Source organism: Mus caroli, unplaced genomic scaffold, assembly GCF_978045245.1.
Source record: "Mus caroli unplaced genomic scaffold, Mus_caroli_1 scaffold_13, whole genome shotgun sequence".
Lineage (NCBI taxonomy): Eukaryota > Metazoa > Chordata > Mammalia > Rodentia > Muridae > Mus > Mus caroli.
In genome coordinates, this window is record NW_028227268.1 from 89,780,490 (window position 1) to 89,808,371 (window position 27,882).

Consider the following 27,882-nt stretch of genomic DNA (forward strand, 5'->3'; position numbering starts at 1 on the left):
TCACCGAATATTCTTTTTTTTTTTTTTTTTTAAGATTTATTTATTTATTTATTATATGTAAGTACATTGTAGCTGTCTTCAGACACCCCAGAAGAGGGAGTCAGATCTCGTTGTGAGCCACCATGTGGTTGCTGGGATTTCAACTCCAGACCTTCGGAAGAGCAGTCCGGTGCTCTTACCCGCTGAGCCATCTCACCAGCCCCTCACCGAATATTCTTTTAGGACAAGGTTACTTTCCTAGAAGGCAATTGAGGAAGTATTGATTTGCCATCTAATTTAATGATGTGCCTTCAAAGTTAGATATTTAAAGCCCACTTTTACTTTTTTTCTTTGGCTTGGGGGATATATATTGGTTTAATGGAAGGTATGTGTCACGTTGGCTCAGTTCCCATGACACTCTAGAGGCTGAAGTCTCTGGCACCTAAGTAGCAGCTGCATTTCAGCACACTCAGGGGTGGTTTGAGCTGCTGAGGTCTGCCATTACACACAAAGTCAGCCATGGACCACAGGTAAACCCTGGGCAAGGTTTCCTTTTTTTTTTTTTTTTTGTTTTTTGAGACAGGGTTTCTCTGTGTAGCCCTGGCTGTCCTTGCACTCACTTTGTAGACCAGGCTGGCCTCGAACTCAGAAATCCGCCTGCCTCTGCCTCCCAAGTGCTGGGATTAAAGCCCGGCTAAGGTTTCCTATTTTATAAACATTATCACACTGAAATTCACATGGTTTCTATTTATTACATGTTAACAAAATAATGTTTTTAAATTTTGTTTTGATTTGTTTTTCGAGACAGGGTTTCTCTGTATAGTCCTGGCTGTCCTGGAACTCACTTTGTAGACCAGGCTGGCCTTGAACTCAGAAATCCTCCTGCTTCTGTTTCCCGAGTGCTGGGATTAAAGGTGTGCACCACCACGCCTGGCCTTTTAAATTGTTTTCCAACTGTTTAAAATTATGGGAACCATTTTTAGCTCACAAGCTATGTTTCATGGATTTTTTTTTCTTTTGCCAATTTATATTCTAGAGGGAAAAAATATTTTGGCAAGAACTTTGTAGGAATAGAATGAGTATATGAATCGAATTTTAAAAGATGGACATATATTTATAGAGTTGGAGAAAATTGGAGAGGCTAGAGAGATGGTCAGTGGCTCTAGAGAAAGGCAGAACTCGAGCTGCTTCAGAACTACCTGTGGCTCCAGACGTGGAATCTGGCATCCTCTGGCTTCTGTGAAAGCTGCACACATGTGGTGCACAGAAGCTCATGAGCACACATGCATATACTCAAGTTAAAAATACAAATCTTTAACAGAAATGAAAATTGATGGCCACAGTGTATTGTCAGACATAAATCTGAAGGAACACAGAAATCATTGTGGGAAAGGCATTGAAACACTCTTGTGGACACGGCCTTCTGCAGCATGGAGCCGGGCATATTTGGAGGTGGAAGGAGAGAGCAGATTGTGCAGAACTGCTAGTCCATGTTAAGAGTATTTTAGTTGAACTTTTTCCCAGACATTTCTTTTTCCCATTTACTTGCCGCTGTTGAGATGGCTATGTACACTTCCTTCAGCCATGATCTTTTATGAGAGAGGAGTGTGTGCATTTGTGTGTCTATATAGGTGTATTTCAAGTACATCTATTTTATTCATCATAACTTGCTGGTTTGGAGAATTAGAATTGTTTTTGCTTAGAAAAATTTAGTATAATATTTTGACTAGTCTGTTTTTGTGATGATAATAAAAATTACTGTTCTTTACAGACATCCTATGCTCAGCTCCTTGCAGCAACATGTCTTTCAAAACTTGTTACCCGAATCAATCCTTTACCTATTGAACAGAGGATAGACATCAGTAAGTGATTTGTTAATTTTTTAAAACAAATTATATTTTAAAAATAAAAAGTTTCTTTTTATTGTTGAGCTTTTATTGGGATTGTAATTTTAGTTTTATTAGTAATTTAATGTGAGTAGTTAAGTCTTATTCATGCAGTGATGATGATACAATAGATAAGACAATATATAATTATAAAATTTTGTTAATTTAATGATAAATTATTTTGTGTATGTGGTATTTGATTTTTACTATTATGGTTTATCCTCCAAATAAATTGATGAATTATTCTCAGTTTGCAAATGAGTAAATCAGATATGATAGGCTCTGACTTGCTCAGGATCACACAACCTGGAAATAGTAGAGTTCTTTTAAAACTGCTCAATCTGTATAGAGTCTAATGCTCTTAATTGATTGGCAACTGAATGCCCAGAAAGAAACCAGCTCTGTAGTGTTGCTCAGGTTGCTATACCATAGTCAGTTTGGATACATTTGAAACCCACAGCTAAGAAACATACAGTAAGAACATAGAGACTGTAGAGTAGCCATATATATGTTTTGAGAATAATACATTTTTATTTACGCATAACCTTGAACCTGTAGACAAATCTAATAATTAGGGTAGGAGATTACTTTTTGTTTATAATAGAACAGATTATTGTCTCATTTCTGTTCTTCAAATTCAAAATTAATGCAGTTTATATTTTTATATTAAAAAGTGAAGATATCTGATGTGTTATCTTTAAGATCAAAATTAGTAGTCAAAGCCAACCTGGGATGTCATTTGCTTCATTTTCTGATAGTTTCTGCCAGCCTTCAATATGTAGAAAGTTCTACATTTAAGATGGCAAAAGATGCATTTGTATTTTTCTTTAATTAAAAAAAAACTGGTTCAAACTGTGTAAACCCAGTCCTGACTTAGGACATATCTTAAATAGACTTACATTTTTTAGAGTGCTTTTAGATTCTTAGCAAGACTGCACAGGTACTATAGAGTTCCCCTGTAGTCCCTGCCTCCACTATGGATAGCCCCCCCTGCTGTCTGCTCAGTGTATATGCTCTCTAGATTTGGAGAACTTACAGAGGCGTGTGTCTGCTGTGTCTGCTGTTACAGCAGTGTATGAAGTAGCTTCACTACACTAAAATCCTGTGTTCTGCTGGTTCTTCCCGCTTAGCTCACCCTGATCTTTCAGTGTCCTCCACTGTTTTCCAGAGTAGCATAGAGTGAGAATTGTAGAGAATGTAGCTTTCTCAGATTTCCTTCTTTATTTATAATAAGCCATGTCTTTTCATGACTGGACTTCATGATCTCATTTCTTTTTAATTATGAATAATATTCTTTATTGTCTAATTGTTCCTAAGTGAAGAATGTTTCGGTTGCTTCCAAATTTTGAAATAAAATGTGAGTAAAGTTGCTTTAGACAGAAGCAGGTGTCCATGGTGCCTTGTGCATGAGACACCGAGGTCAGAGGCCATTTGAGACCAACCTTGGCTAAACTGAGTTCATGCTACACAGCAAGGAAGGCCCTCTCTGTGCAGGTCGGGCAAGGAGCACATGAGCTAAATGAATCCTGAAGTAATGGCGACAGCACTTCTTGCTTTGTTCCTTACTCTAACTTTTATTCCTGATGTCATGTGTAGTTGCTGTTTTCTAGTGGGGTTCCAGTTCAAATGGAGAACGTCCCGCTTTATTCTTCATTGAATTTTATCATAAATGGACATTGCATTTGTTAAATGCTTTTCTTACATCTATTGATACTGTCATGTGGTTTTCATTCAGTAGGCTGTTGATCTTATGTGTTGAGCCAGCCCTGCACATTGAGGTGAAGCCTGCTTTTCCTGCTCCTTAATTCTTAATACATTGTTGCATTTAACTTCCTGAAATGTTGAGAATTTTCACAACTCTTTTCAAGAGAGACAATTGTTTCTTGTAGTGTTTTCAGTTTGTATATTAAGATAATTTGTAGTCAGAGGTTGAGTGTTTGCCTCACATGCTTGAGGGGCCTGGGATTCATTCCTGGATGTGCAGTAAAATAGATAATAAAAGAAGATAACTTTAGACTAAAATAAGTTAAATAGATTTCTCTCTACTTGTTTTTCTTGGCAGATATTTCCTAAAGGTTTGGTAGAATTTACCAGTGAACTCCTCTGGATCTGGTGGACGATAACTATTGTCTTAGTGAGGGTTTCCATTTCTGTGAAGAAACACTATGACCGTTTCAGAGGTTCAGTCCAGTACCATTATTATATCAGGAAGTTTGGCAGTGTGCAGACAGGCATGGTGCTGGAGAGGGAACGGAAGTTCTACATCTTCATCCAAAGGCAGCAAAAGGACAGACTCTCCTGCAGGCAGCCACCCATACAGTGACACACTTCCTCCAAAAAGGCCACACCTTTTTTTTTTTTAAAAAGATTTATTCATTTATTATATGTAAGTACACTGTAGCTGTCTTCAGACACTCCAGAAGAGGGCATCAGATCTCATTATGGATGGTTGTGAGCCACCATGTGGTTGCTGGGATTTGAACTCAGGACCTTTAGAAGAGTGGTCAGTGCTCTTAACCACTGTGCCATCTCTCCAGCCCCCTGGCCACACCTTTTTAAACAAGATCACACCTCCCAATAGTGCCACTTCTCATGGGCCAAGCATATTCAAACCACCACCACTGTATTATTTACTGTTGTGTTGCTATGGCCAGACTACACAGGAGGATGGGGTAATTTGGCTCATGGTTTCATAGCATTCATACCATGGTTGTCTGACCCCATGTGCCTGGGCACAGTTGGCATTGGGGTTTGTGACAAAGGTTACTTCTTTGTGGATGGGAAGTGGGAGGAAGAGTAATGCCAGCACTCATCTGGCTTTCTCCTTCCTCTTCTTTCATTCTGTTAAGGTCTCAGGTCCATAGGATGTTGCTGCCCAGATTCATGGTCCTTCTTCCCCATGGCCAGTCCTCCCTGGAAACTCCACAGTGTGCTTTACCAGTCTGAGGTGACTCCAAGTCAGTCAGGTCGACATGGAAAACTGGCCACTGTACTCTTAATTGCTGAACAAATTTCCTTAGTAGTCACAAGCATTTAGATTATTTATTTGGCTTATAAATATCTTTTTAGAGTACGGAACATGGATATTAATTTCCAATGATTTGACTTTGGAATTTTTTTTTACAATACTTTGATTCTATGTAAACAATACTTCAGAATATGAATTTTGATCTTTTCATGTGTCGGTGATGTGAGGTATTACACTCTTGTGATACAGGACAGTGGCAGTAAGCTGTTGGTTTTTGTTATAGATAGGGTAAATAGGGATATTGTACACTGTGTTGCTACACCGTGCTTGTAGTTAGATGCAGTAAGTAAAATCTCAGCTTACGATAGTTTATTAGGGTTTTACTTCATCACAAGCTGAGCAAGGCTGGGATGTAGTTCAGTTGGTATAATGTCTGTCTCACATACATATGTTTAACTCCCACTGCACAAACTGGGCATGTGGTGAAAGGCTGGAATCCCAGGACTTGGGAGGTAGAGGTAAGATCATCAGAAATTCAGGGTCATCCTTGACTGCATAGCAAGTTCAAGGCTAGCCCGGGACATTTGAGACCCTGTCTCACACACATACAAAAAGTTGAATAGCATCTGTACTCTTTGGGAAAAAGTGATGAGCTGGGCAGTTGTGGGGCACACCTTTAATCTCAGCACTGGGAGGCAGAGGCCTGGTTTACAAAGAGAGTTCCAGGACAGCCAGTGCTACACAGAGAAACCCTGTCTCAAGAAACAAAACAAGGATGAAATATGAGGAGAAAAGAAAGTAGAAATGTGTAAGAAAATTTCACCTAAGGAATGTTTTCTTTTATACTTTTTTTTTTTTTTAATCTTTTTAGTTTGAGTAAAGAACTCTTGTTTTCTGTCAGTCAATTAGAATTTTTTTTGTCATGACATGCTATATCTAATGGGCATGTATAATAATAGACTTGTGGTTAAAATAAAAAATGTGTATAATGGCCTGACTAGTCACTTCACGTTTTCAGATCAACTCCAGTCCTCTGTCTGAGATGGCACACTTGTAGTCACCTCATTATCTCCTATAAACACTGTTGCCCACTTCTGTGCTCACCACACTTAATTTCTACCATTACAGTACCATTAACATTGGCTACCCATTGATTACCAATCAGATCCATTTCCTAGCACACTACTGAGTCTCCTTATGAGCTTGTCATTGAAGAGCCGTTATTTAGGTGACCTTATATCGTCATGAGTTCCACCCAGGTTCTTGTTTGTGTCTGAGGTCTTCCTCTCATGCCAGCTCAGCCCTGCCTTGGCGTGTGATCTCACGCGGCTTCGCTGGGTGTTCTCCTTTTCATCTCAGGCACGTGCGTAGTTTAGGTGTGCTTGCTTTATAACTCAGTCCCCTTCCTTCCCTTCTTTCTTCTTTGCAGCTTACCAAGCCATGATACATATTACATCATAAAATATAGTTCAGTGCTTGCAAAACAGTCAGCATAGCAGAATCAATGTGTTACAAGCTTTAGTAGAACGCTTTAGATGTAGTAAATTTATGGTTGTATGAACAGTCTTAACAATTTGGCTATAGAACACTTTCATCACTATAGAAACACCATTTAGAGGCTGTCTCTGTCCCCACCCCTTTGTACTTTCTGCTTTTATAGATTGATTATTTTTTGTAACTGTTCATAGGAATGAGATCATAGCATATATAGTGCTTTTGTGCATACATGATACCTTTCCCTAAGCAAAATGGTGTTTCATCATGCCCATTGGTATACCCTTCCTTTTTTTTTACATATGTCTTTAAAAGATTAGTTATTTTTATTTTGTTCACTGGTGTTTTGCCTGCATGCATGTCTGTGTGTGGGGGTCAGATCTCCTGGAAGAGGAGTTACAGACGGTTCTGAGCCGCCATGTGGGTGCTGGGAATTGAACCCAGCTCCTCTGGAAGAGCAGCCAGTGCTCTTAACTGCGGAGCCACCTCTCCAGCCCCTATGTATGGCTTTCAAACATCTGTTTACTAGTTGATGAGTTTGTTGGCCATTTGAGTTTTGCTTCTTGTCACCACGAGCACTTACACTTGGAACATTTACATCTGAGCCTTTTCATGGTTCAGTTTTCCCTGTTTTTCTGTGAAGAACCCTAAGAATGAAATTGCTGAGTTATACGTAAAGTTTGTGCAAACTTCTGTGAAGTTCTCAGCTTTCCCAACTGCCTGTGGTCTAGCCAGTGTGTAAAGGTTCTGGTTGTCTCCACCTTCCCCTTCTAATTCTTTCTTTTCCTTTTGCGTGTGCATGTGTGCAAGTGCTTTACTCCAGAGCCATCTCTCTGTCCTACATACTTGCTGGTCTTTGGTTTTCAGTATATCCTAAGCTCCTCCAGACAGATACGACCACTCCTTTCTTAGTGTGTTCTTAGGTTTGGAGGCGTTCCCATTGAAGTATTTTTAGTTGGGTAGCTTGCAATTGATTTTGCTGTGTTAACTTTTTTTGTAAGTATTGCTTTAAATGCTTCAAAAAATACATTGTGTGCAAGCTTATCAATATTGTATGCTATTATATCTTTATGTCACTTAACTAAGATCAGGTTTTAAAAAAATGGTTATAGTCTTTTAGCCTCATGGTAAGCATTTACTTATTTAGTTATTGTAATATGATGTATGTGTTTCTAAAGTGACTTGTTATACAATGCTGCACAGTCTTCACGAGAGAAAGATGATCGTGGGAACAAGGATAGGATTGCAGGAAATGCTTGTTAGCGTCGTACAGATGAAGAGATTTGGAAGCACAGGCACCGTACAGCAAATGTGGCGCTTTTGTCTTGAGAAGGTGCGAAGGTCGCAGGACTCATTAGAGTTGCAGTTTGTGAGGTGCTGGGACGTTGTGGTCAGATGGAAAGTCATGGGCCAGACTAGGATGGTGTGATGTAATGCACAGGTAATGACAAACAGTGGGTCGTAGCCATCCGAGGCGTACGTACGTTCTGTGCTCTGTTATATTGTACTGCTTATATAGTCCAGTGCCTCTTAAATAGCTGGGTTCATTTGGCTTGCAGTTTTCTGCATTGACCTGTCAGGTTTTTGCATATGACATCTATAAATACAAACTTGACATTCATATTAGACTTAAATTAACCTAAGATTTATCAGAATGTAGTTGAATGAGCTCATGTTTTCCAAATACATGTCACAGAATCTCCTGTACTGTAGGTGCACATTGGTGACAGGGGTCAGCTCGCTTATCAAGTTGCATGTCATCGCCCCTCCTTCACAAGAGTCACATTTTGTTTCTCAGAAGTTGAAGTGTTCACCGATATTCTCTTGGTAGGAAACTACATCCTGAATTATGTGGCATCCCAACCTAAGCTGGCGCCCTTTGTCATCCAAGCTCTGATTCAAGTCATCGCTAAACTCACCAAGTTGGGGTGGTTTGAGGTGCAGAAGGATGAGTTTGTTTTCCGAGAAATCATTGCTGATGTGAAGAAGTTCCTCCAGGTAAGAAGGCTCGGGTTAATGCCATCTTAGAGTAGTAGGGCTTTCGCTTAGCGTTACTTGGTTCTCTGTGGAAACATTCTTACTTATTATTCATTATTTGTCCTTTGGCTCCTTTGTTATTTGTCAGTTAAGAAAAATACTATACCAGAAGAATGAAAATAACCATTGTTTCTAAATTTAAAATGTGCTTTTATTTATGACATATATGTGTACATGCAATATTTATGATGATTTTCATAATTACCCAGTTTTCAGAACAGCCATAGGAAGTGAGTTCACTGTAGAAATGAGGAGTCTGTGCTTTATGTTGAGCAGCATGCACAGGTTCCAGTGACTCCGTGAGGCAGCACGGGAAGCCGGCAAGTCTTCTGACAGCGTTTATCCCACACCAGGTCACCTAGGACAGTTTTCTAAGAAAATGTTCTCAAGTGAATCATGAGAGCATAGCATATGATATAAATATAATTAATACATGATACAAATCATAACATTTCATTCCTAACTTACGCCAGTTTAGTTAGATATTTAGACTTGAAAAAGAAAGAACAGAGCTTGCAGAGATTGTTGGAATTGTAGCTTTGAGACAGAAGAGGGACTAAGAAGCTGTCCCTGCTCCTGTTTGCCTCTTGCTTCCTTTGTAAATAATTTAGGTATTTAGTGATAGATATTTTTATATCTGTGTCATTTCTAATTGCAAGGTGGTTAACTTTAAGATTTCTTGGGCTGGAGAGATGGTTTAGTGGTAAAAGTGCCTGCTGCGCCAAGTCTGATGATTGTTCTGAATCCTCAGAACCCATGTAAAGCTAGACACAGTAGCACAAGCCCCTGCCATTCCCGGTGTTTAGAATGAAAAGAAAGAAAAAAGGAAGGAAGGAAGGAGAGTCTTCAGACTATCAGTTGGTTAGAGAGCCACCCCATGCAGCTTTTTGAGCGAATGCACACAGAGTAACCATGATTCAGTGCATGGGAATTAGGAGGACCATAGGGAATTAAAATGCATTGTCTGTGCTCCCAGAGTTGATGGTTGGTGGTCCTGAGGTAACATGAACTTAATTATACTGAGTAATCACGTTGCTTAGTTTTTGTGCAAGTTAGCAGGGGTGACAACTGTGAGATGAGATGTACAGAGCACATCTGGGCACACTTTTGTACTACTGCATTGTAATTTGATGCTGCATTTCTTAATCCCATGCTTTCTAGTATGATTTTGTAATAGGGTAATTTGTTAGTAATGTGCACATGAGATATGAATTGAAGGAGATTTTACAATTAAATTGTAAGCTAATTAGAAACATCGTGGAAACTCTGCCATATTGACAGTCATATGTTTACCTTACTACATTGAGTACTCTGAATGTCTTCATTAAGGCACCTAACGACTCCATACACGTGCACTGTTCAGTGATATTAAAAGAGCCTAAGTGATCTTTTCTGATATTAGATCAAGAGATTTAAATTAGTTTCTAAGCTACTTATTAATTATTGAATGCAGCTATCACAGTAGGCCGCAAGCAAATTTCTAGAACAAAAACCATTTTTCCCCATTCTTAAGATTGTAGAAAAAGTACTAAATTAAATGTTATTTTGAAGCTTAGTTTATTATGGGTTGTAAATGCTGGGAAACATTGTATAGAGTGATGTGCATTTCTAAGGTAGGTATACATTTTCTCCTTAACTACATGTACCAAAATTTATCCTTCAAAAATGAGTTCAAAATTCTTTTAGTTATAGAAATAACAATACTTTTCCCCACATACTTTTACAGACCATTACTAGGCAACTGTGATGCCTTGACATTTCATTTTTAAAAGTATCACTTGGTTTACGCTTAAGAACTAATCATGTCTTCACTTGGTTATTTTTCCAAAGGGCACAGTGGAACACTGCATAATAGGAGTGATAATCCTTTGTGAATTGACACAGGAAATGAACTTGGTAAGTTTTTCCATGTAATAGGACATGGAATTTTCTTAGTTTGTTTCTTTGTGGCAAAATGTATAGTTGTTGTGGTATGAAACCGGTAACTGTTGGTCAAATCTTTAAGTTATCGTTTTACTAGTTGGAGAATTATTTCATTAAAAATCACAACCATAGGAAAAAGCCCACAGTGCTTTTTCCTTGGATACTTGGAGAATGGGCTTTTCACTCCTGTAGATAATATATTAACCATAAAAATGAATGATACAGATAGAAAGGAACACAAACTGTTACGTGTTTATAAGTAAAGGGCAAACAGTTTAGAAATTGATTGTTAACCTTGGGTGAATGGCAAGACCTCTCCAGGAACAGATGGTTTGGCTCTGTCACTGTCTAGCTTGCCTTGTTCATCCTGCACAAGGAGCATTTCCAGAAACTACACCTCCCCCAACAGGGCTCCTTGATCTCAGCAGCTGAGGCATGTCCCCTGTCATGTCCCCTCTTGTGTCAGCATGGGTTTCGTAGGAGAAAAGTAGAAGTTGTGTTCTACATGGAGTAATTTTGTAAAGGGGCGTTTGGGCTGAGAGGCTGGCGTCCTCCTGACTGCTTTGTGAGTGTGTGCATAAGCAGAGCTGCTGCCCAACTCCCTTTGTAGTCACAGTGTAGCCACAATATTGTAGAATTGAAAAGAAAAATTGATTTCTGTTCAGTGATGAATTAAGACAAATTTTATAGAATTTCCACATCTTAAAACCACCTTAGTTTCTGTGCCCATCAGTTTTGCTTCTCACAGTTCTGTGGCGATTGTCTGCTATGGCAGGTCCTCTCTCCATGTCAGCAATAGCCAACTTGTGGGCAGGAAGATGATGATGGACCTTGCCTCATCTGTGAATGAGTTTGAAGAACTGGTGCTCTCTTTTTTTTTTTTTTTTTTGGTTTTTCGAGACAGGGTTTCTCTGTGTAGCCCTGGTTGTCCTGGAACTCACTCTGTAGACCAGGCCTCGAACTCAGAAATCCGCCTGCCTCTGCCTCCCGAGTGCTGGGATTAAAGGCGTGCGCCACGACCGCCCGGCTTGGTGCTCTCTCTTACAAGTTAAAAATAGTTTTACTTCATAAAAGTGAGAGACTAGTGTAGGAACCACAGGCATCCAGCCTTCATACTTGCTAACTGTAAAACTGGTTCATTGGTTGTAAAGTGGGAAACTTTACAAATAATGGCAGTACAGGCTACCCTGAACGTAAGGGCTTCAGGGCTCCTCAGTTCCTCAGGACTTCCTCACTTAGTTCCTTATTAAATGGCAGTGTGGATTCTAATAAACGTGTATCTTGGAGAGCAACCAAGTATCTTTTAAAAAATACAAAGGAACTTTCAGTAACGTTTGGAGGGCAGAACAAAGATGTCTCTTGATCACTTGATAAGCTGACATCATGATGCCCTCCCCCTCCATTCTCATGGCCCCAGAGAATACTTTTACATTTTCTTCTACAAGCACATTCTTTCTCCTACATGATCATGATACTACCATTATATTTTTAAAAAGTGACATTTTGCTATTTAGTCCTGTTTCCCCCTTCCGCCCCAGCGTGTCCTTAGGGTTGGTGCCTGCTTCCAGATGTTTGCTTTTCACACTGTGTTAGTCCTCCTCAGGCTGGGAGGGTTGGTCAGCAGGATTCCCTTTGCTTTACAGCCTGTCTTAGTCAGGGTTACTATTGCTGTGACGAAAGCCAGGACCAACAGCAACATGGGGAAGAGAGGGTTTAATGACTCAGTTCCATGTAAAGGTTCATCATCAGATACAGTGAGGGCAGGAACCCAAGCAGGGAGGAACCTGGAGGCAAGGGCTAATGCAGAGGCCATTGAGGGGTGCTCTGCCTTGCTCTCTATGGCTTGCTCAGCCTGCATTTTTATACAATTTAGGACCACAGGCCCATGGATGGCACCACCCACAATGGACTATGCCTCCCCTCATCAATCATGAATTAAGAAAATGCCATACAGCCAGATCTTATGGAGGCATTTCTCAATGAAGGTTCCCTTCTTTTAGATAACTCTAGTTTGTGTCAAGTTGACATAAAACTGTCCATCACACAACCTGATACATAAAGCTTACATGCTAGTTGTTTTTTAAAATATCTTTTGTTTTGAGATTATTTAGCGTTTCCTCATTATTAAATCCAGATTATATATATATTTTAATCAGGAATATCAGCAATGATTTAGAGACAGGGTTTCTCTATATAGCCCTGGCTGTTCTGGAACTCACTTTGTAGACCAGGCTGGCCTCGAACTCAGAAATCTGCCTGTCTCTGCCTCCCGAGTGCTGGGATTAAAGGTGTGCGCCACCACGCCCGGCTCCTTTGATTTTTTTTTTTTTTTTTTTGGAGAAGGGGCCTCCTGTAGCTCGGGCTGACCTCACACCCTCCCATTTGCTATGAGCAGCAATGATCCTCCTGCCTCCCAAGTACTGGGATTTTAGGGATGTTCCACTATGTTCGTCCTCTTTTGTTTCTCTCATACAAGATGTTCCAGGTTATCCACAGATAACAAAGCCACACTCCTTCGATTTTACAGCTGGGCGGCTGAGGTAGGAGGATTATGAATTTGAGGCCAGATTGGGCTGCGTAGAGAGATCTTGTATTTCCAAAGTAATATTGTCTCCTTCCAAACTTTAAAGTATGATTTTTGGCATGCTGGCATATTTTTGGCATATGTCTTCTTCTTCTTCTTTTTTAAATATTTGTTTATTTATTTATCATATACACTGTAGTTGACTTCAGACACTCCAGAAGAGGGCATCAGATCTCGTTACGGATGGTTGTGAGCCACCATGTGGTTGCTGGGATTTGGACCTTTGGAAGAGCAGTCAGTGCTCTTACTCACTGAGCCATCTCACCAGCCCCCAGCATATGTTTTCTATAGAGCAGATTTTACTGAGCTTAATTTGGAGGTGAAGGCATTAGTAATTTTCTACTTCAACTAGTATTCTGCTGATCAGATTTACACGCATTAAGTTCCATGTTCTGCAATGTTCAGAAGTGTACTATATATTCATTTGGTGTGGTTCTGTCTTTTTCTTTTCTTTATATTTATTTTTTTATTTTATTTTTAAGACATGGTTTCGCAGTGTCATAGCCCTGTCTGCCCTGGAGCTCACCAGATAGATAGACCAGCCTGGCCTTGAACTCAAAGAATTCTGCCTGCCTCTGCCTCCTGAGTGCTGGGATTAAAGATGTACAGCACCACACACTATCCATGTATGGATGTATCTTTTAAGAAAAAGATCTAAACTTAATTTTCCTTTTTTTTTTTTTGGTTTTTCGAGACAGGGTTTCTCTGTGTAGCCCTGGGTGTCCTGGCACTCACTTTGTAGACCAGGCTGGCCTCGAACTCAGAAATCCGCCTGCCTCTGCCTCCCGAGTGCTGGGATTAAAGGCGTGCGCCACCACGCCCAGCTAAACTTAATTTTCCTAAAAGTTAAAAGAAGATTGTAAATGTTATCCTTCATTTTTAGAAGCTGAATCCGCCATTCCTTGAATATATATGTTATATAGTTATCAAAGCAAACTTGACATGCCTGCATGGTAGGTACATACATGTGCAATATGAAATAGTTCTGCAGTCTCTCTCAAAAGAGTGTCTACACAAGTAACCCTCATGCAGTGAGCATGCGAGCCCTGAGGAAGGCACTGGTGAAGCCAGATTTGACTTTAGCTTTATGGCCTATTGCTTTGTACAAATTTCTAATTGTTTTCAGAGTTCTTAGAGGGTTTTTATTTATTTATTACAGTGTGTTTTGATTATATTCACTCTCCCTCCCCTGAGTCTCCCAGATACACCCCACTTTTTTTCCTACCTATCCACAGATTCTTTTTCTTTTCTTGTTTTTTTTTTTTTTTTTTTTTTTTAAGAATTTTGCCGGGCGTGGTGGCGCACGCCTTTAATCCCAGCACTCGGGAGGCAGAGGCAGGTGGATTTCTGAGTTCGAGGCCAGCCTGGTCTACAAAGTGAGTTCCAGGACAGCCAGGGCTACACAGAGAAACCCTGTCTCGAAAAACCAAAAAAAAAAAAAAAAAAAAAAAAAAGAATTCTGCATGGTTTTCTTCAAAGAGAGGTTATGATACCCTTTATTAAGAGCAGATAGACTGTTGGCATAGCATCTAGTATGTAGAAGGCACTCCATAAACTCAGAGTTCTTTCTTCACGTTCTAGATGTGATGAATAGTGTGCACTTTAGAGATTGGTTTGGGGATTAAGTGAAACGACATGCTAGGAAGACTTTCCAAGCAGGACTTGTGATGCTGTATACTTTTACTGATTTTTATGGAAAAGGTTTTGACGTTGTTTGTTTTTAGCATGAGAGAAGTGGGAGAGATGAACCTTAAAGTTTGATTTAGTGAGGGAGGGCTGGGGAGATGATTCTGCAGGCAAAGCACTTGACATGCAGACTTGACAACCGGAGTTTGCATCCCCAGAATTTGTGGCACAGCTTCTTGAGTATGGCAGCCTGCCCATAATCCCAGGGCTACCCGGCTAGATAGATTAGCCAAAACGGTGTACCCAGATTCATTAGGAGACCCTGCCTCAATATATAAAGTTGAGAGTGATCAAGGTAGACACCCAGTATCAACATCAGATCTCCACACATATGCTCACATGCGTGTGCTCATACATACATGCACACCAAACATACACACAAAGAAAGTTTGACTTAGAGCAGATGCTGCAAATGGTAAGTAAAACCACACATTAGCTACTTTCAGTAACGACTTTCTATAGTTCCTTTGGACTTTATTATGTGTATATATATATATATATATATATATATATATAGTGTTTTATATATATATATAACATAATAAAGTTAATATATATATAAAATCTATATATATATATAGAATATATATATATATATATTTTTTTTTTTTTTCCCTCCGAGACAGACTTTCTCTGTATATCCCTGGCTGTCCTGGAACTCACTTTGTAGGCCAGGCTGGCCTTGAACTCAGAAATCTGCCTGCCTCTGCCTCCCAAGTGCTGGGATTAAAGGCGTGTGCCACCACTGCCCAGCCTACTATGTTTAATATTTTATAAGTAAATGTAGTATTTAAGAATACTCTGAATTGTATGCTAGACTTTAGAAAGTATCAGATAATCAGTTCTTAGCTCACTATAAAAAAAAATATATATATGCATAAATATATACATTTAATTCTTAAAACAGCGGAAAAATGGTTTCCTACTGTCTTTCAAATAGCAAAAGAGATAAATAATAAATCTACAATAACTTTAGGCCACAGTGATAATAACTACTAGAACTGGACTTGTTTATTTCCTATTGATAAATGGAAATATATAGCATATATGTAATATATATGTATTATATATATATTATGATATATATTTATCAGAGAAAGGAGCCAGTGCTGGTGATAAAACCTATCATTTCATGGGTATTAAGCGAGTGTTTTTGGCTCTAATACCACTCTGTAAATAATTTTTACATTTTAGGCTAGGGACTGAAATTCTCTTAAAAATTAATTTCTGGCCAGGTGGTGGTGGCAGAGGCCTTTAATCTCAGCATTCAGGTAGAGGTAGGCAGATCTCTGTGATTTCCAGGCCAGCCTGGTCTACATAGCTAGTTCCCTGACAGCCATAGTTATGTAGTGAGACCCTGTCTTGGAAAAAAACAAAAACAAAAACATTTGTGTTAGCTAGTAAAATATTCTGAGATGACACACTGTGTGCATAATCAAACTCTTGAATCTGTTTTTACTTTTGTTTTCAAAATTTTAGTAGTATAAACCCTGTGACATTTAAATACTTTCATATAAAATATTTTGTAACTGATTCATTTAACTGATTCACACATTAGAATTTGAAGAGTATTTTAATAGAGGTGGCATTGTAGGTGTTCTGTAGAGGGCATTTGAGAGTTAGGGAATTTACGTTATATACAGTACCGGGCAGAGTTCATGAACCCATCATCTCAGTGTCTGTGGTGCTATTATGTGGGTCTTACATTGGCACTGAAACATTGATAGTCTTTGGGTGGGTTCTAACCCTGTCTCTGTCACGAGGAATCGCCATCAGGTCTCCCTCCCAGTCTTTGACAAGTGCTGTTTTCATGCTTTTCTATTTACTAGTGCATTGTGTTACATAGTACGTTTGCCTTACGTTCCATGGCCTTGGTTAAACTGAACTCATCTTGACCTTTTTAGGTTGATTATTCCAGACCTTCAGCAAAACATAGGAAAATAGCTACCTCATTCCGTGACACTTCTCTAAAAGACATTCTAGTGTTAGCGTGTTCTCTCCTGAAGCAGGTAAGCTGGCTGGTAACTTGGCTTCCTAGAGTAGCTTGGGGACTTTCAGTGCTTTGAATGAATTTTGAGTGCATCGTTTTCCTCTGATTTTTTTCCTTTAAGAGACTTGTGTGGTCAGTCTTAAATATGGTAAATCTGTACAAATTTTACTCCCTGAGTGTAGAAGATGACGCCATAGAGAATTCAGTGTTTGTGTTTAGGCAGTAGTTATTTCTACCTTCTTAGAATGTTGATATTTTCTTGGACAGACTAATTTGAGTTTTAATTTCCTTTTCTGCTTGCCCATATAGAAAACTACAGTTTTCCATTTTTTTTTCATTTTTTTCCCAAAATTCTTTTAATAGTTTCTTTGGGGAATATGAATTTCCGACTTGTTTTTAGAGCACCATGGAGCATACATGACTTCCCTAACTGTAAGGCTCTGCTGCACTGAGAAGGGTTGGCTCCATCACACTGCTCATGTTGTTTATGTGGTGGTGTGAAGCACTTTCCAGAGCATCGCATTAAGAGCTTCGCCTCATGTCTGTTCAGTTCTCTGTTACAGGCTAAGTGTCCTTTATAAACGCTTGGGACCAGAAGTGTTTTAGACTTTACAGTGTTTTAAATTTTAGAATATTTGTGTAAATTTTACGAGGTGAAAAATTTCAAAATCTGAAATGTGAAATCTACCCAAATGCAGACCTTGAGTGCTGAGGACGTTTTACACTGCAGTGTGGCCCAGGTTTACGTTGTGTAGATTAACATTGTAATCTTGTACGCTAACGTTGAGAATCACTGTCGTAGGCCTAATTAAACAACTATTTTAAGAATATTCTTGTAGTGTGGAAAAATACCATTTACAAAGGTAGATAAAATAGAGTTGATGTTCTTGAACTCCTCATCTGACTGAACGGTACTGCCTGTGGTAGTTGCTTACAGATATTCCTACCTATCTACCTCCCTTTCTTTGTATTACTCTTGGAGAGGTCTAGGCCTCTCTAGAAATAATTCATAATGTCCAAGAGGTACTTGGCGGCTCTGTGGGAAGCAGCCTTATGGAAAGCCTGGCAGATTTGTGCTGCAGAAGCTGTGGCCTGACCAACACTGGCGGCCTCGCTAGGTGAATGCATCTCCTTTACACAAGATGCTAGCTCAGATTTCCTTGAAGAAAATGAAGCCTCAGCTTTTGCTGTTGTTGTTGTTGTTGTTTTATTTGTTTGGTTGGTTTTGCTTTTAGAAACAGGGTTTCTCTGTGTAGCCCTGGCTGACTTGTAACTTAGCTCTGTAGACCTTGAACTCAAGAGACGCCGCCTCTGCTCCTGAGTGTGTGGATTAAAGGTGTGTGCCGCTACATTTGGCCTCTATCAGCTTTAGAAGGCAGTCTGCAATATCTAATATATTTTTATTCTCATTTTACAAGTGAAATTTAAAAGTAGTCTATTATAGAAATGTGTGGACAATGAATTTTACCATTTTATTTTATTTTTACTAATTTTTATTTCACATTAAAGAAATATTTAAATTTATGAAGCTACAATTCTTTTTTAGTGATAATGTTTTATTGTGATGTTTATTTTTCAATTTGAAGGTGTTGGCCAAACCTTTAAATCTTCAGGATCAAGATCAACAAAGTCTGGTAATGCAGGTCTTAAAGCTGGTCCTCAGCTGCCTGAGCTTTGACTTCCTGGGCAGTTCAGCAGACGAGTCTGCAGATGATCTTTGCACAGTACAGATTCCAACAACCTGGAGAACAAGTAAGAAGAGAGAAGGAAGGGTTAAGAGAGAAGGTGCAGGATTAACCCAGCATATGCTGTAGTGCTGCTTTATTCTCAGTGGTCTAATTCAGAACAGCTACTAATACTCAGTAGTATAATGCTTTGTCCAGTTCATATCATACTAACAATTATATTTTGATTTCAGGAAAAAAGACAAGTACTAGAGCTGCCCACATAGGTAGCATAGAGGCTCTGACAGAGTTTCAGGGTGAACGAATCCGAGTCTGGGCCTGAGCAGAGCAGAGTTGGGGTTTACTGTGTGACAGGAGGGACACCCAGAAGAAAGCAAGAGGAACTAGGCTTCCTCAGGGTAGATGTGGGGTAAGGACTGGAGAGTGAGCATTAAGGAGACTTTTATTCTAGTTTGGATCTTCACCTGTGCAACTGGGAGACAAACTGACAGCCGTTGGCTCTGTGGTTGGACATCTCCCTCCTATAGCTGTGTTTTTTGCAGAATTAAACTAGAAAAGCATCAGATTTGGGGATATCAGATAGAGGGTTAACATAAAGGTTTATTTATTTATTTTTTAAAGGACTTCCAATTTAGGAATAAAAGATTAATAAACAAGGGATTTAGCGTTTTACATCTTGATGGGTGATAATGTCATAAACCAACATGTAATAATAAAAATCACAGGATAAAAATATGTATGTACCTCTGAGTGCATATGAAACTTGACTCCATGGCTGGAGGATTGTGCTGGCCTCGCCAGCTGTGATGGTGGAGTGTTGTTTTTATAAGAGATCACCAGTGTGGTGATCAGCTCTTGGAACTGTATGTGAATCTCTAATTTATTAATCTTAGAAAGTTTAAATTTTAAGTTGGATGTACAAGGCAAAGACTAGAAATAAACTTTAAAAGGATGTGTTTAGTATCCCTAGAGATAGAAACAAGGTAAAGCACTCCTGAGACAAGAACAGACGTTTGCCACATAATTTAACAATTCAGTAAATAACTTGGAAGAGAAAGTTAATGAAATTTACAAAATAGAATTTAAAAAGCAAGATATAGACAGAAGAGCACATGTGAGGGAATTAGAAGGTAAAGCCACATGGCTGGGATTTGACTACTGGAAGTTCTAGAAAGAGAGAGTAGGGGAAATTAGAAGGGAGATGGAAACCCAACAGTGTTCTCATCAGCGAAGGATGGAATATGAATAGAAGTTGCACCAGGTACCCAGTTTTATGGGTGAAAAAAGATGCGCACTAGCTTCGAGTTTATGAGGTCCCAGAAAAAACGGCTTGATGTGCTCGAGGAAGAAAAAAATCCCTGTCCGTGGGTTTGACTCTAGAGTGGCACTAGGCCTCTCTGTAACAGCAGGGACTCAGAGTGGATTAGCAGCCTCAGGCCGCTGCAGGATTTCAAACTCAATGGAAATTATTAAAAGCAAGACACTTTTTCAGACCTGCAAGCCTTCCAAATCCCTCCTTTGAGTGCTAGCTTTCCGAAAACTGTTTAACATACAAGGCAAGAGACTAGAAGTGGGTTGGTAAAAGGAACCCTTCAAACAAGATGATGGTAAACACGTGAAAAGGAGACAAGATGTGACAAAGGGTCACCAGTTGAGGTTGATCAATAGGTGACAGGTGTAGCAAATGGAAATGATGTTTAGTGATATTCTTTTTTTTTTTTTTTGGTGAATTTGCCAAAACATTGGTAAAAATTAGTGGCAGATAGATATATACAACTAAGCCAAGCCACTGTCTTCCCTTAAGTACAGAGATCATTGTAAGTGTAAGATAATGATAATATTCTTCAGCTCATCTGTTATTTTTTTGCATGGTTATAAATCTAAGTAAACACTTTAGAATTGATTGTATCACACGTTGTGGTTGTAGTGGGAAGAGAAAGTATAGATATTTCAGAGATGGGATTGGTAAGTTAGAGAACTAAAATCTAACACAGTTAAGGTAAGGCAGGATCAAGTGAAACTGTATGATGACCATTTTTTGTTAAAGGTTTGTTTATTTTATATATATGAGTACACGTAGCTGTCTTCAGTTACACCAGAAGAGGGCATCAGATCTCGTTACAGATGGTTGTGAGCCACCATGTGATTGCTGGCAATTGAACTCCTAACCTGAGCCATCTCCCCAGCTCCATGGTGACCATTTTTTAAATGTAAATATATGAATGGGACAGGACACAGCTGCTGTTTTATAAGCTTCCTAGTACTCCTTACCCCATATTTATTATTTTAGGGTAAATACAAACTAACATTCTACTTAGAAGTGTAGATACTGTACTGAGACCCATCTTACTAGCAAGTTTTTACGTCTGTACTGTTTCATTTATCAAAGAAAAAAAGCCCATAAGAATCAGAATAGTCCAGCTGTAAGCAGGCTGTGGTGGTGGATACCTTTAATCCCAGTGCTCAGGAAGCAGAGGCAGAGGCAAGATCTCTTAATTCTAAGCCAACCTGGTTCATAGAGCAAGTTCCAGAACAACCAGGGGTACATAGAGACACTTGATCTCAAAGCCCGTATTAAGTAAATAAATAAATGAATGAATGAATGAATGAATGAATGAATGAATAATAGTCCAGCTGCAGTGAGTAGCCATATGTAAAGATCTTGACATTCTTATGTGTTTGATAATCTTTTAGTGAAATTAATGGTGTTAGAAAAATCATCTTTTTTCCAGTTTTCCTAGAGCCAGAAACATTGGATCTTTTCTTCAATTTGTATCACTCGCTCCCACCACTGCTGTCTCAGTTAGTAAGTATAAGTCATTTGTTAGTCCTTAAAGATATATAAGGCCCTCAGTAGTTGGTTGTTGCTGTTTTGTACTACTGGGGAATTGTACCTATGGCCCCGTACCTTTGATGTTAGTGTGGTAACTGAGCTGCATGTCTGTCTAGCTTCTGGTTTTGCTTTTGGATAGGGTCTATGGTATAGCCCAGGCTGCCTTCGAACTTGTCTTCCATCCTCATCCTCCTCGGTGCCGGGCTCAGCCTTGTCCGTGTGGTTCTTTTCTAATCTGAAGTAAGGATAATATACACTTCAAAATTCTTATGCATTTAACTGAGTTATATTTCTCTAGTAATTCTAGTGAGAACTTCTGAATGTATTTTGTTAAATTTACACATTTGTTAACAGAATTTATTAACAGTATTAACAGTCAACTCCACTTTGTGATTAAGCTCAGAATCAGTAACTGATCTTGGCTCCTGCCAAAGCCAGGACAGTCTCCAACCTCTACCAATATCTCCCTAACCAGTACTCACCTTGCTCAGGTCCAGCTCAGCACTAGGACTGTCCTTCTAGCTATCTCTACTCTTCTTTACCTGCTTAGATACTTGTCTTAGGTCTGACTCTGAGACAGACAAAGGTGACCACTCACTTGATTGGTGCTCATTACTCTTGATGCTAAACTTTTTAAAAAGTTCTTTGTTACACAGAACGTTGAGAATATGAGCATCATCTTTTTTGAGTCTTTAAGATCTAGCAGTGTTGGAAAAAGTGTTGTTTAGTATTCAAGCAACCAGAAATTGGAGAATTGTGTCTCTGGAAAAGTGTTCTAGATTTAAAGTGCTTTTGTTTAAATGTCACTTAAAAGGAAGACTTGTATTACCAAGTGCTTTACTATTGAGCTGCATCACTAACCAAACAAGTTCTCAAATCTAGAGTTGAAAGCTTTAATCTGAGTTTCACAGGGTACTTATCTGAGGTTGTGCCTTATCTTTTTGTCTTTCAACTAGGAAATTGCTTTTAGTTGTTTAAAAAGCATGAAGTCATATGATTATACTTTAGTATAAAGCAAAAATATACTCATGATTAAAAAATGCAGAAGAGAACTCTGCTTTGAGATAACTAGCCCAACGCCCTGTTATGCGCTTATCTTGCTTCCTGCTCACCATGGCCTTGCAAGGTTAATAATACTGTCCTCAGTAGGTTGACCTGAACAGAAACCATGCCCAAGTGTCTAATTGACTTTCCCCAGGGCACCAGAGTAGGCATTGAGATGGAATCTCAGGCCTCTTTATCCCCTAAACCCATGCACTGGTGCCTTGCTTTGATTAGACTGTGCAGTAGAATTGTTGAAGGAGGATCGTTGTTTTGTTTTTTTTAAACAGTAAAGAAAGTCAGAACCTGGAGTATGGTCCAAACAGGAAGATTCTCATGTTTTTTCTCACTCTTACCCTTACCACAAGATCAGACATTTTGTGTGAAATCTCCTAATAGAAATATTCTAACATTGGCAACTAGTGGTAATTTTAGCTGGGTAAGTAAATCTATGAACCCAGATTAAACACTCAGAGGTCAGTTTGTCCTCTATATGAGGACAGAGTGCTGTTGGAGTTAGGAACCTAGGTAATGAAATGGCCTGGAAATTTAGGGAGATAACTAGGTCAGAAATACTTCTTAGGGACTTTCAGAGAGTTACTAACACTTCCAGCAGCATTAACCAAGCTCCCTTGTAAGACACTTCTGAATGGCATAGAATAAGTACTTTATGACTAAATACATTTGTTATATGCCTGATTCAGTTAAGGAATTTTTCTCCTTTTCAGGATCCATAATATATAATTTAGGATATGCTGTAACTTTAGATTATTTTCTTTCAGACACCTAGGTCATTGGTTCATAGGCAGAATGGGTACCTTAAGCAGCTGGGCACCTTCTGAATATATCCATGCCTTGTGCCTGCTTGGGCAGATTTGGCATAGAGAGCTTATAGAATATGTGTCTCACAATCAGGAAGAATAAAGGGATTCAGCAAGGAGAGGGCAGATAGGGTGCAAATAAGAACACCCCCATAGTCATGAGAATGTCACAGTGAAACCCTCCTTCTTTCTCCTTAAAATGTCCTTGGTCTTTTGTGTGACTGTGGTGTGTGTGTGTTTGTGTGTATGTGCGCACGTACATATATACATACATACACTTGCACTTTCTCTGTAGCTGTTAATCTTAGGTTCTTGGGATAGTATCTCTCTGAACCTGAAGCTCCCTTCCTCTTCTGACTAGAATGGCTGTCTGTCTATCTGTACCACAATCCTGATATTACAGGCACATGTCGGTATGTCCAGCTTTGTATTCAGATGTTCATGGAAGTGTCACTACCCACTGAGCCATCTCTCCAGCGCTTGAGGCCCCTTCCTTTGTAAAATGCAGATCAAAAATTAAAACAAACATGTCAAGGTTTTTTTCTGTTTGTTTTTTTTTCGAGACAGGGTTTCTCTGTATAGTCCTGGCTGTCCTGGAACTCACTTTGTAGACCAGGCTGGCCTCAAACTCAGAAATCCTCCCGTCTCTGCCTCCCGAGTGCTGGGATTAAAGGCGTGCGCCACCACGCCCGGCACATGTCAAGATTTTGAAAGCCAGATAGAAAAATGCAGTGTCCAAGCAGAGGAGGGTGAGGGGAGAATATCTACAAGTGCTGTTTTAGTGTGGGACCGAGGCTTGTGGGTGGTGATAGTGGACATAGCCACTTTTAAAATTAAAATAACAAATTGTGTTGTTTTTCAGGCACTTTCGTGCTTAGTTCAGTTTGCTTCTACAAGAAGATCCTTATTTAGCAGTCCTGAGCGCGCCAAGTACCTTGGAAACTTAATTAAAGGGGTGAAAAGGATACTTGAAAACCCCCAGGTATTTATGAAATAACTTAATATTTAGCATATAGAAATTATATTTCTGCTCACTGGTACAGAATACATTTTTTAATATATTATGTTTTGGGAAAAACATTTAGTATTTTATTCACCTTCCTGAGGTCTCATTTGTTATAATCATTTTTTTTAATGAGAGAATGTCAATGTAGATTTAGTGTTCCTTCCAGTGTTTTACTTGTGTTTGTTTTAGGTGACTGTGATAGGAGTCATGTGTTGTGCTCCGAGTCTGTCTTTATCATTGTACTTCCTGTCCTTGCTTGTGCTCCTTAAGCTGCTGAGGTGACTGAGGAGTGTATCTGGGTTTTGTAGTAGGCGACAACTTAAACTTAATTGTTAATATTGAAATACATTGCTTTAAATTTTGAAATAATGTCTTTTGCCCTCTTGTGGACACCGAGTTTGTAGCTTTAGAAATAGACTGCGATAGCTCCAGCGCTTTGGTGTCAGCACACACGTGCAGAGACATTCATGAGAGGTGTAGAATGTCTAACAAGAATTGAATCACTTTCAGTTCGTTTTTTTATGGATGAAAACATTTGTAGTTAAGCCATGGACTGTAAACACATAAATGGTAGCTTGAAGAGCTGTCTCTATGCTTCGCAGTTACTGGCAATCAGTTATCTTTGTATGGAGATGAAGGCATTTGGTTTTTTGGGTTTTGTTATTGCTGTTTGCTTGTTTGTTTTCCTGGCTATTGAAGAGTTTTTTTTTTATTTTATTTATTTATTTTTTTTACAATATTTTTTATTTACTCCAACAATTTCATGTGTGCGTAATGTATTATGTACAGCCCACATAGATACCTTACTGCCCACACCCTCTATACCCCAGTAGTTCTTAGGTGGGGTGCCTTACCTTGCACACCTCTATATACAGTTTCAGGCTTAGTTCAGGGCTCGAGTTTACTCATTTTGCTTGTAGATGGGGCTTTATCATAAAATCAAAAGTCATTTGTGTTAGCTCACGATCATGAGCCGTATTGTGGGAGCTACTTGGCCACTATAAAAGTCAATGTGGTATTTTAGAATCATAATTGTGTATGAAAAGACTTGTTCTAAGATGTATTTTTGGAAATTTCCCTAGATAATATGTACTTTCCCCCCCTAGAGCCTCCATTATTAAAATTCTTTAGATTCTTTAAGTATTAGTATTCAACAAATTCATTTTAAAATGTGGTCATATGCCAGCTATTCTGCAAAGTGTTTAAATATAGAGGTAACATGAGTTTGGTATTCTAGCCACTCTAGAAAGGTCTTTCGTGGTCTGTTCTTTTATAAGTTTTCTTCAGAAAGTCACCTGTCAACTACATGCAGTATTTATCTGAATGACTTGTCATTTAGAGACAGGATGTTAACTTGGGACGACAGAACACAGGTAGTTACATTCAAATAATTTTCTGTGATTTGTGCTTGTGCATTTGTATAATGTGTACATACATACATACACACACACACACACACACACACACACACACACACACACTCTGACCATAAGCTTTTTGTGTAAGAGTTTCCAAACATATCTTGTCATCTTGGTGTGATGCTGCTTCTAAAAGCTCTACTTTAGATTCCTTGCTGTAATTAACAGTGGCTAAGCTTAGCGATGCACTTGCTTCCCGTCCCCCAGTACTGTGATCCCATCGACCCGTCTGCCCCAGTCAGTGTGCATGAAAGCCTGGGTTCAGAACAGAAATAAAGACTTGGATTTTCATCAGTTTCTTTAAAGAGCCTTTCTTTTGTATTTTAACTTAGGGTTTGTCTGATCCTGGCAATTATCATGAATTCTGTCGATTTTTGGCTCGTTTAAAGACAAACTATCAGCTGGGAGAGTTAGTTTTGGTGAAGGAGTATGCGGAAGTGATTGGATTAATTGCCAATTTTACTATTACTAGCCTTCAGGTAAGTACAAATGTATAATCGAGGTTAAGCCATAATTTTAAATCAATTTCTTGGTATAGGTTTGGTGGAGGTGGTTTTTTTTTTTTTTTTCTAAATACTTTTTTGAGTACTTAGGGAATTACTATTCTTTACAAAGTTTTTAGGTAAAATAGTCATTGCAACACATAAAATAATAAAAATTGATATTCTGTTTAAATTTCTAGTAATGAAAGAGTGGTGGATATCTAATTAAGTCTAAATAAATAAATAAATAAATAAATAAATAAATAAATGCTTTTATAGATTGTATTATGGGAAAATTCCTTTGGAAGTTGACAGGAAGCCCTGTTCCCATTTGATTATACTCTTACAGAATACTTGTGTAATAGATTTTAAGGAAATTCAGAAACATTTTAATAATCACTCAAGTATGTCGCATAGTAGGAGATGTTAGTTTTTAAATACTTACTAGATTTGTAAAATTTGCTATTTGAAGAGAGCTTTGTTATCAGTAAAAGTTAATTTTATCAGGGCTGGAGATGTGACTTGGTTGATAGCGTGCTTGCCTGACAGCCATAGAGATCCAGGTTCTGTCCTAGCAGCAGGTATTGGGTATGGCAGTAAATGTCTGTAATCGCAGCACACAGAATGTGGAGACAGGAGAATCAAAAGTTAAAGGTCTGTCTTAGAACATAATGAATCCAAGGCTAGCCTAGGCTACATGAGGCCTTTATTTCAAATCAAAAATCCTAAACAAGAACAAGAACAACAACCCGTTAGTTTTATCTGTAGTCACTTTGCTATATGACTTCTCGTCTAGAGTGCTATAATGCCATCTTAAGTAACATTTGCTGTGTTTCTTTGTAGCATTGGGAGTTTGCCCCCAACAGTGTTCATTACTTATTAACTCTGTGGCAGAGGATGGTAGCATCCGTTCCTTTTGTGAAGTCAGCTGAACCCCACTTGTTAGACACTTATGCACCTGAAATCACAAAGGCCTTTATCACGTCTCGTTTGGAATCTGTTGCCATTGTTGTAAGGTATTTAAATATTAAATGTTTTATTTTTATCTGTCTCATGTTGTAATTTTTCAAGATTTTAGTACAATGTTAAGGTCCCCTGTCGCTGGTGTACAGTTTATAAGTTCTGACAAGTGTGTCCGGTTGTGTAGCCCCCACCGCACTGGCGATACTGAGTGTCACGAGTATCGTCCCCAACCCAAGAGACACAGCTCTGGCAATGACTAATCTTTTTATTTTCCTACAGTTTTTGCCAATTCTAGGTTATTGTACAGATGAAGTCTAGTGCCTTTCATTTGGCATCATATGCCTTTGGAATCCCTCCATGTTGTCTCCGGGGTTCCTTCCTTTTTATTGCAGAGTAGAATTCCGTCTGTGACTGTATCCGTGCACCCATGTACTGTTCATGACATTTAGGCTGTTCACTTTGTTAGCAATGTGAATAAACTGTTGACATCATTGTTGTGCACAATTTTATATGAACATAAGTTTCCATTTCTCTGTGCAAACTACCTTTATATGGGTTTCCTGGTGGTACGGTAAGTATGTATTTTCTTTATAAAAAGCTGCCAAACTATTTTTTATAATGTCTGTAACATCTGCTCTTACATATGAACACCTAAGTTTGATCTGCTCTGGACTTGATTGCTGGCTGTTGATGGTCTTTTTAATTTTATAGTAAGTCTAGTATGTGTGTAGTGGTATCTCATTGTGCTTTTAATGAGTCATGATGCTTGTAACAGTGAACATTGTTTCATATGCTTATCTGCTGTCTGCATTTATTCTTTGCCAGGTGTCTGTCAGATCTTTTTTTTTTGCCATAAGGTTAAGTGGCTTCTTTTTCAGAGGACTCAGGCTCCATTCCTAGCAGCCACATGGTGGCTCACAGCTGTCTGGCTGTAACTCCAGGAAAGCTGAAGCTCTCTTCCGGCTTCCATGGGCACAGACAGACACAGGCAAAGTTCTCATACACATAAAATAAAATGAAAGTAATTTTTAAAAATCTGTTGCCAACCCCTTTTAAAAAGTGGGTTATTTCTTTAGATTAAGATTT

At 38.9% G+C, this 27,882-nt stretch overlaps 1 protein-coding gene across 3 annotated transcripts in view; it reads left to right on the forward strand.

Annotated features, from left to right (window-relative positions):
* Ranbp17 (RAN binding protein 17) overlaps window positions 1-27,882 on the forward strand; it is a 313,822-nt gene that overhangs the window by 18,491 nt on the left and 267,449 nt on the right. For all 3 annotated transcript variants that reach the window (XM_085829033.1, XM_085829032.1, XM_021175823.3), the window contains exons 3-11: window positions 1,751-1,841; window positions 8,159-8,325; window positions 10,195-10,260; window positions 16,462-16,566; window positions 18,134-18,299; window positions 20,965-21,038; window positions 23,790-23,909; window positions 25,684-25,830; window positions 26,677-26,849. In XM_085829033.1, the coding sequence (XP_085685159.1) occupies window positions 1,751-1,841; window positions 8,159-8,325; window positions 10,195-10,260; window positions 16,462-16,566; window positions 18,134-18,299; window positions 20,965-21,038; window positions 23,790-23,909; window positions 25,684-25,830; window positions 26,677-26,849 (1,109 nt within the window). The remainder of the gene's footprint in view (window positions 1-1,750; window positions 1,842-8,158; window positions 8,326-10,194; window positions 10,261-16,461; window positions 16,567-18,133; window positions 18,300-20,964; window positions 21,039-23,789; window positions 23,910-25,683; window positions 25,831-26,676; window positions 26,850-27,882) is intronic.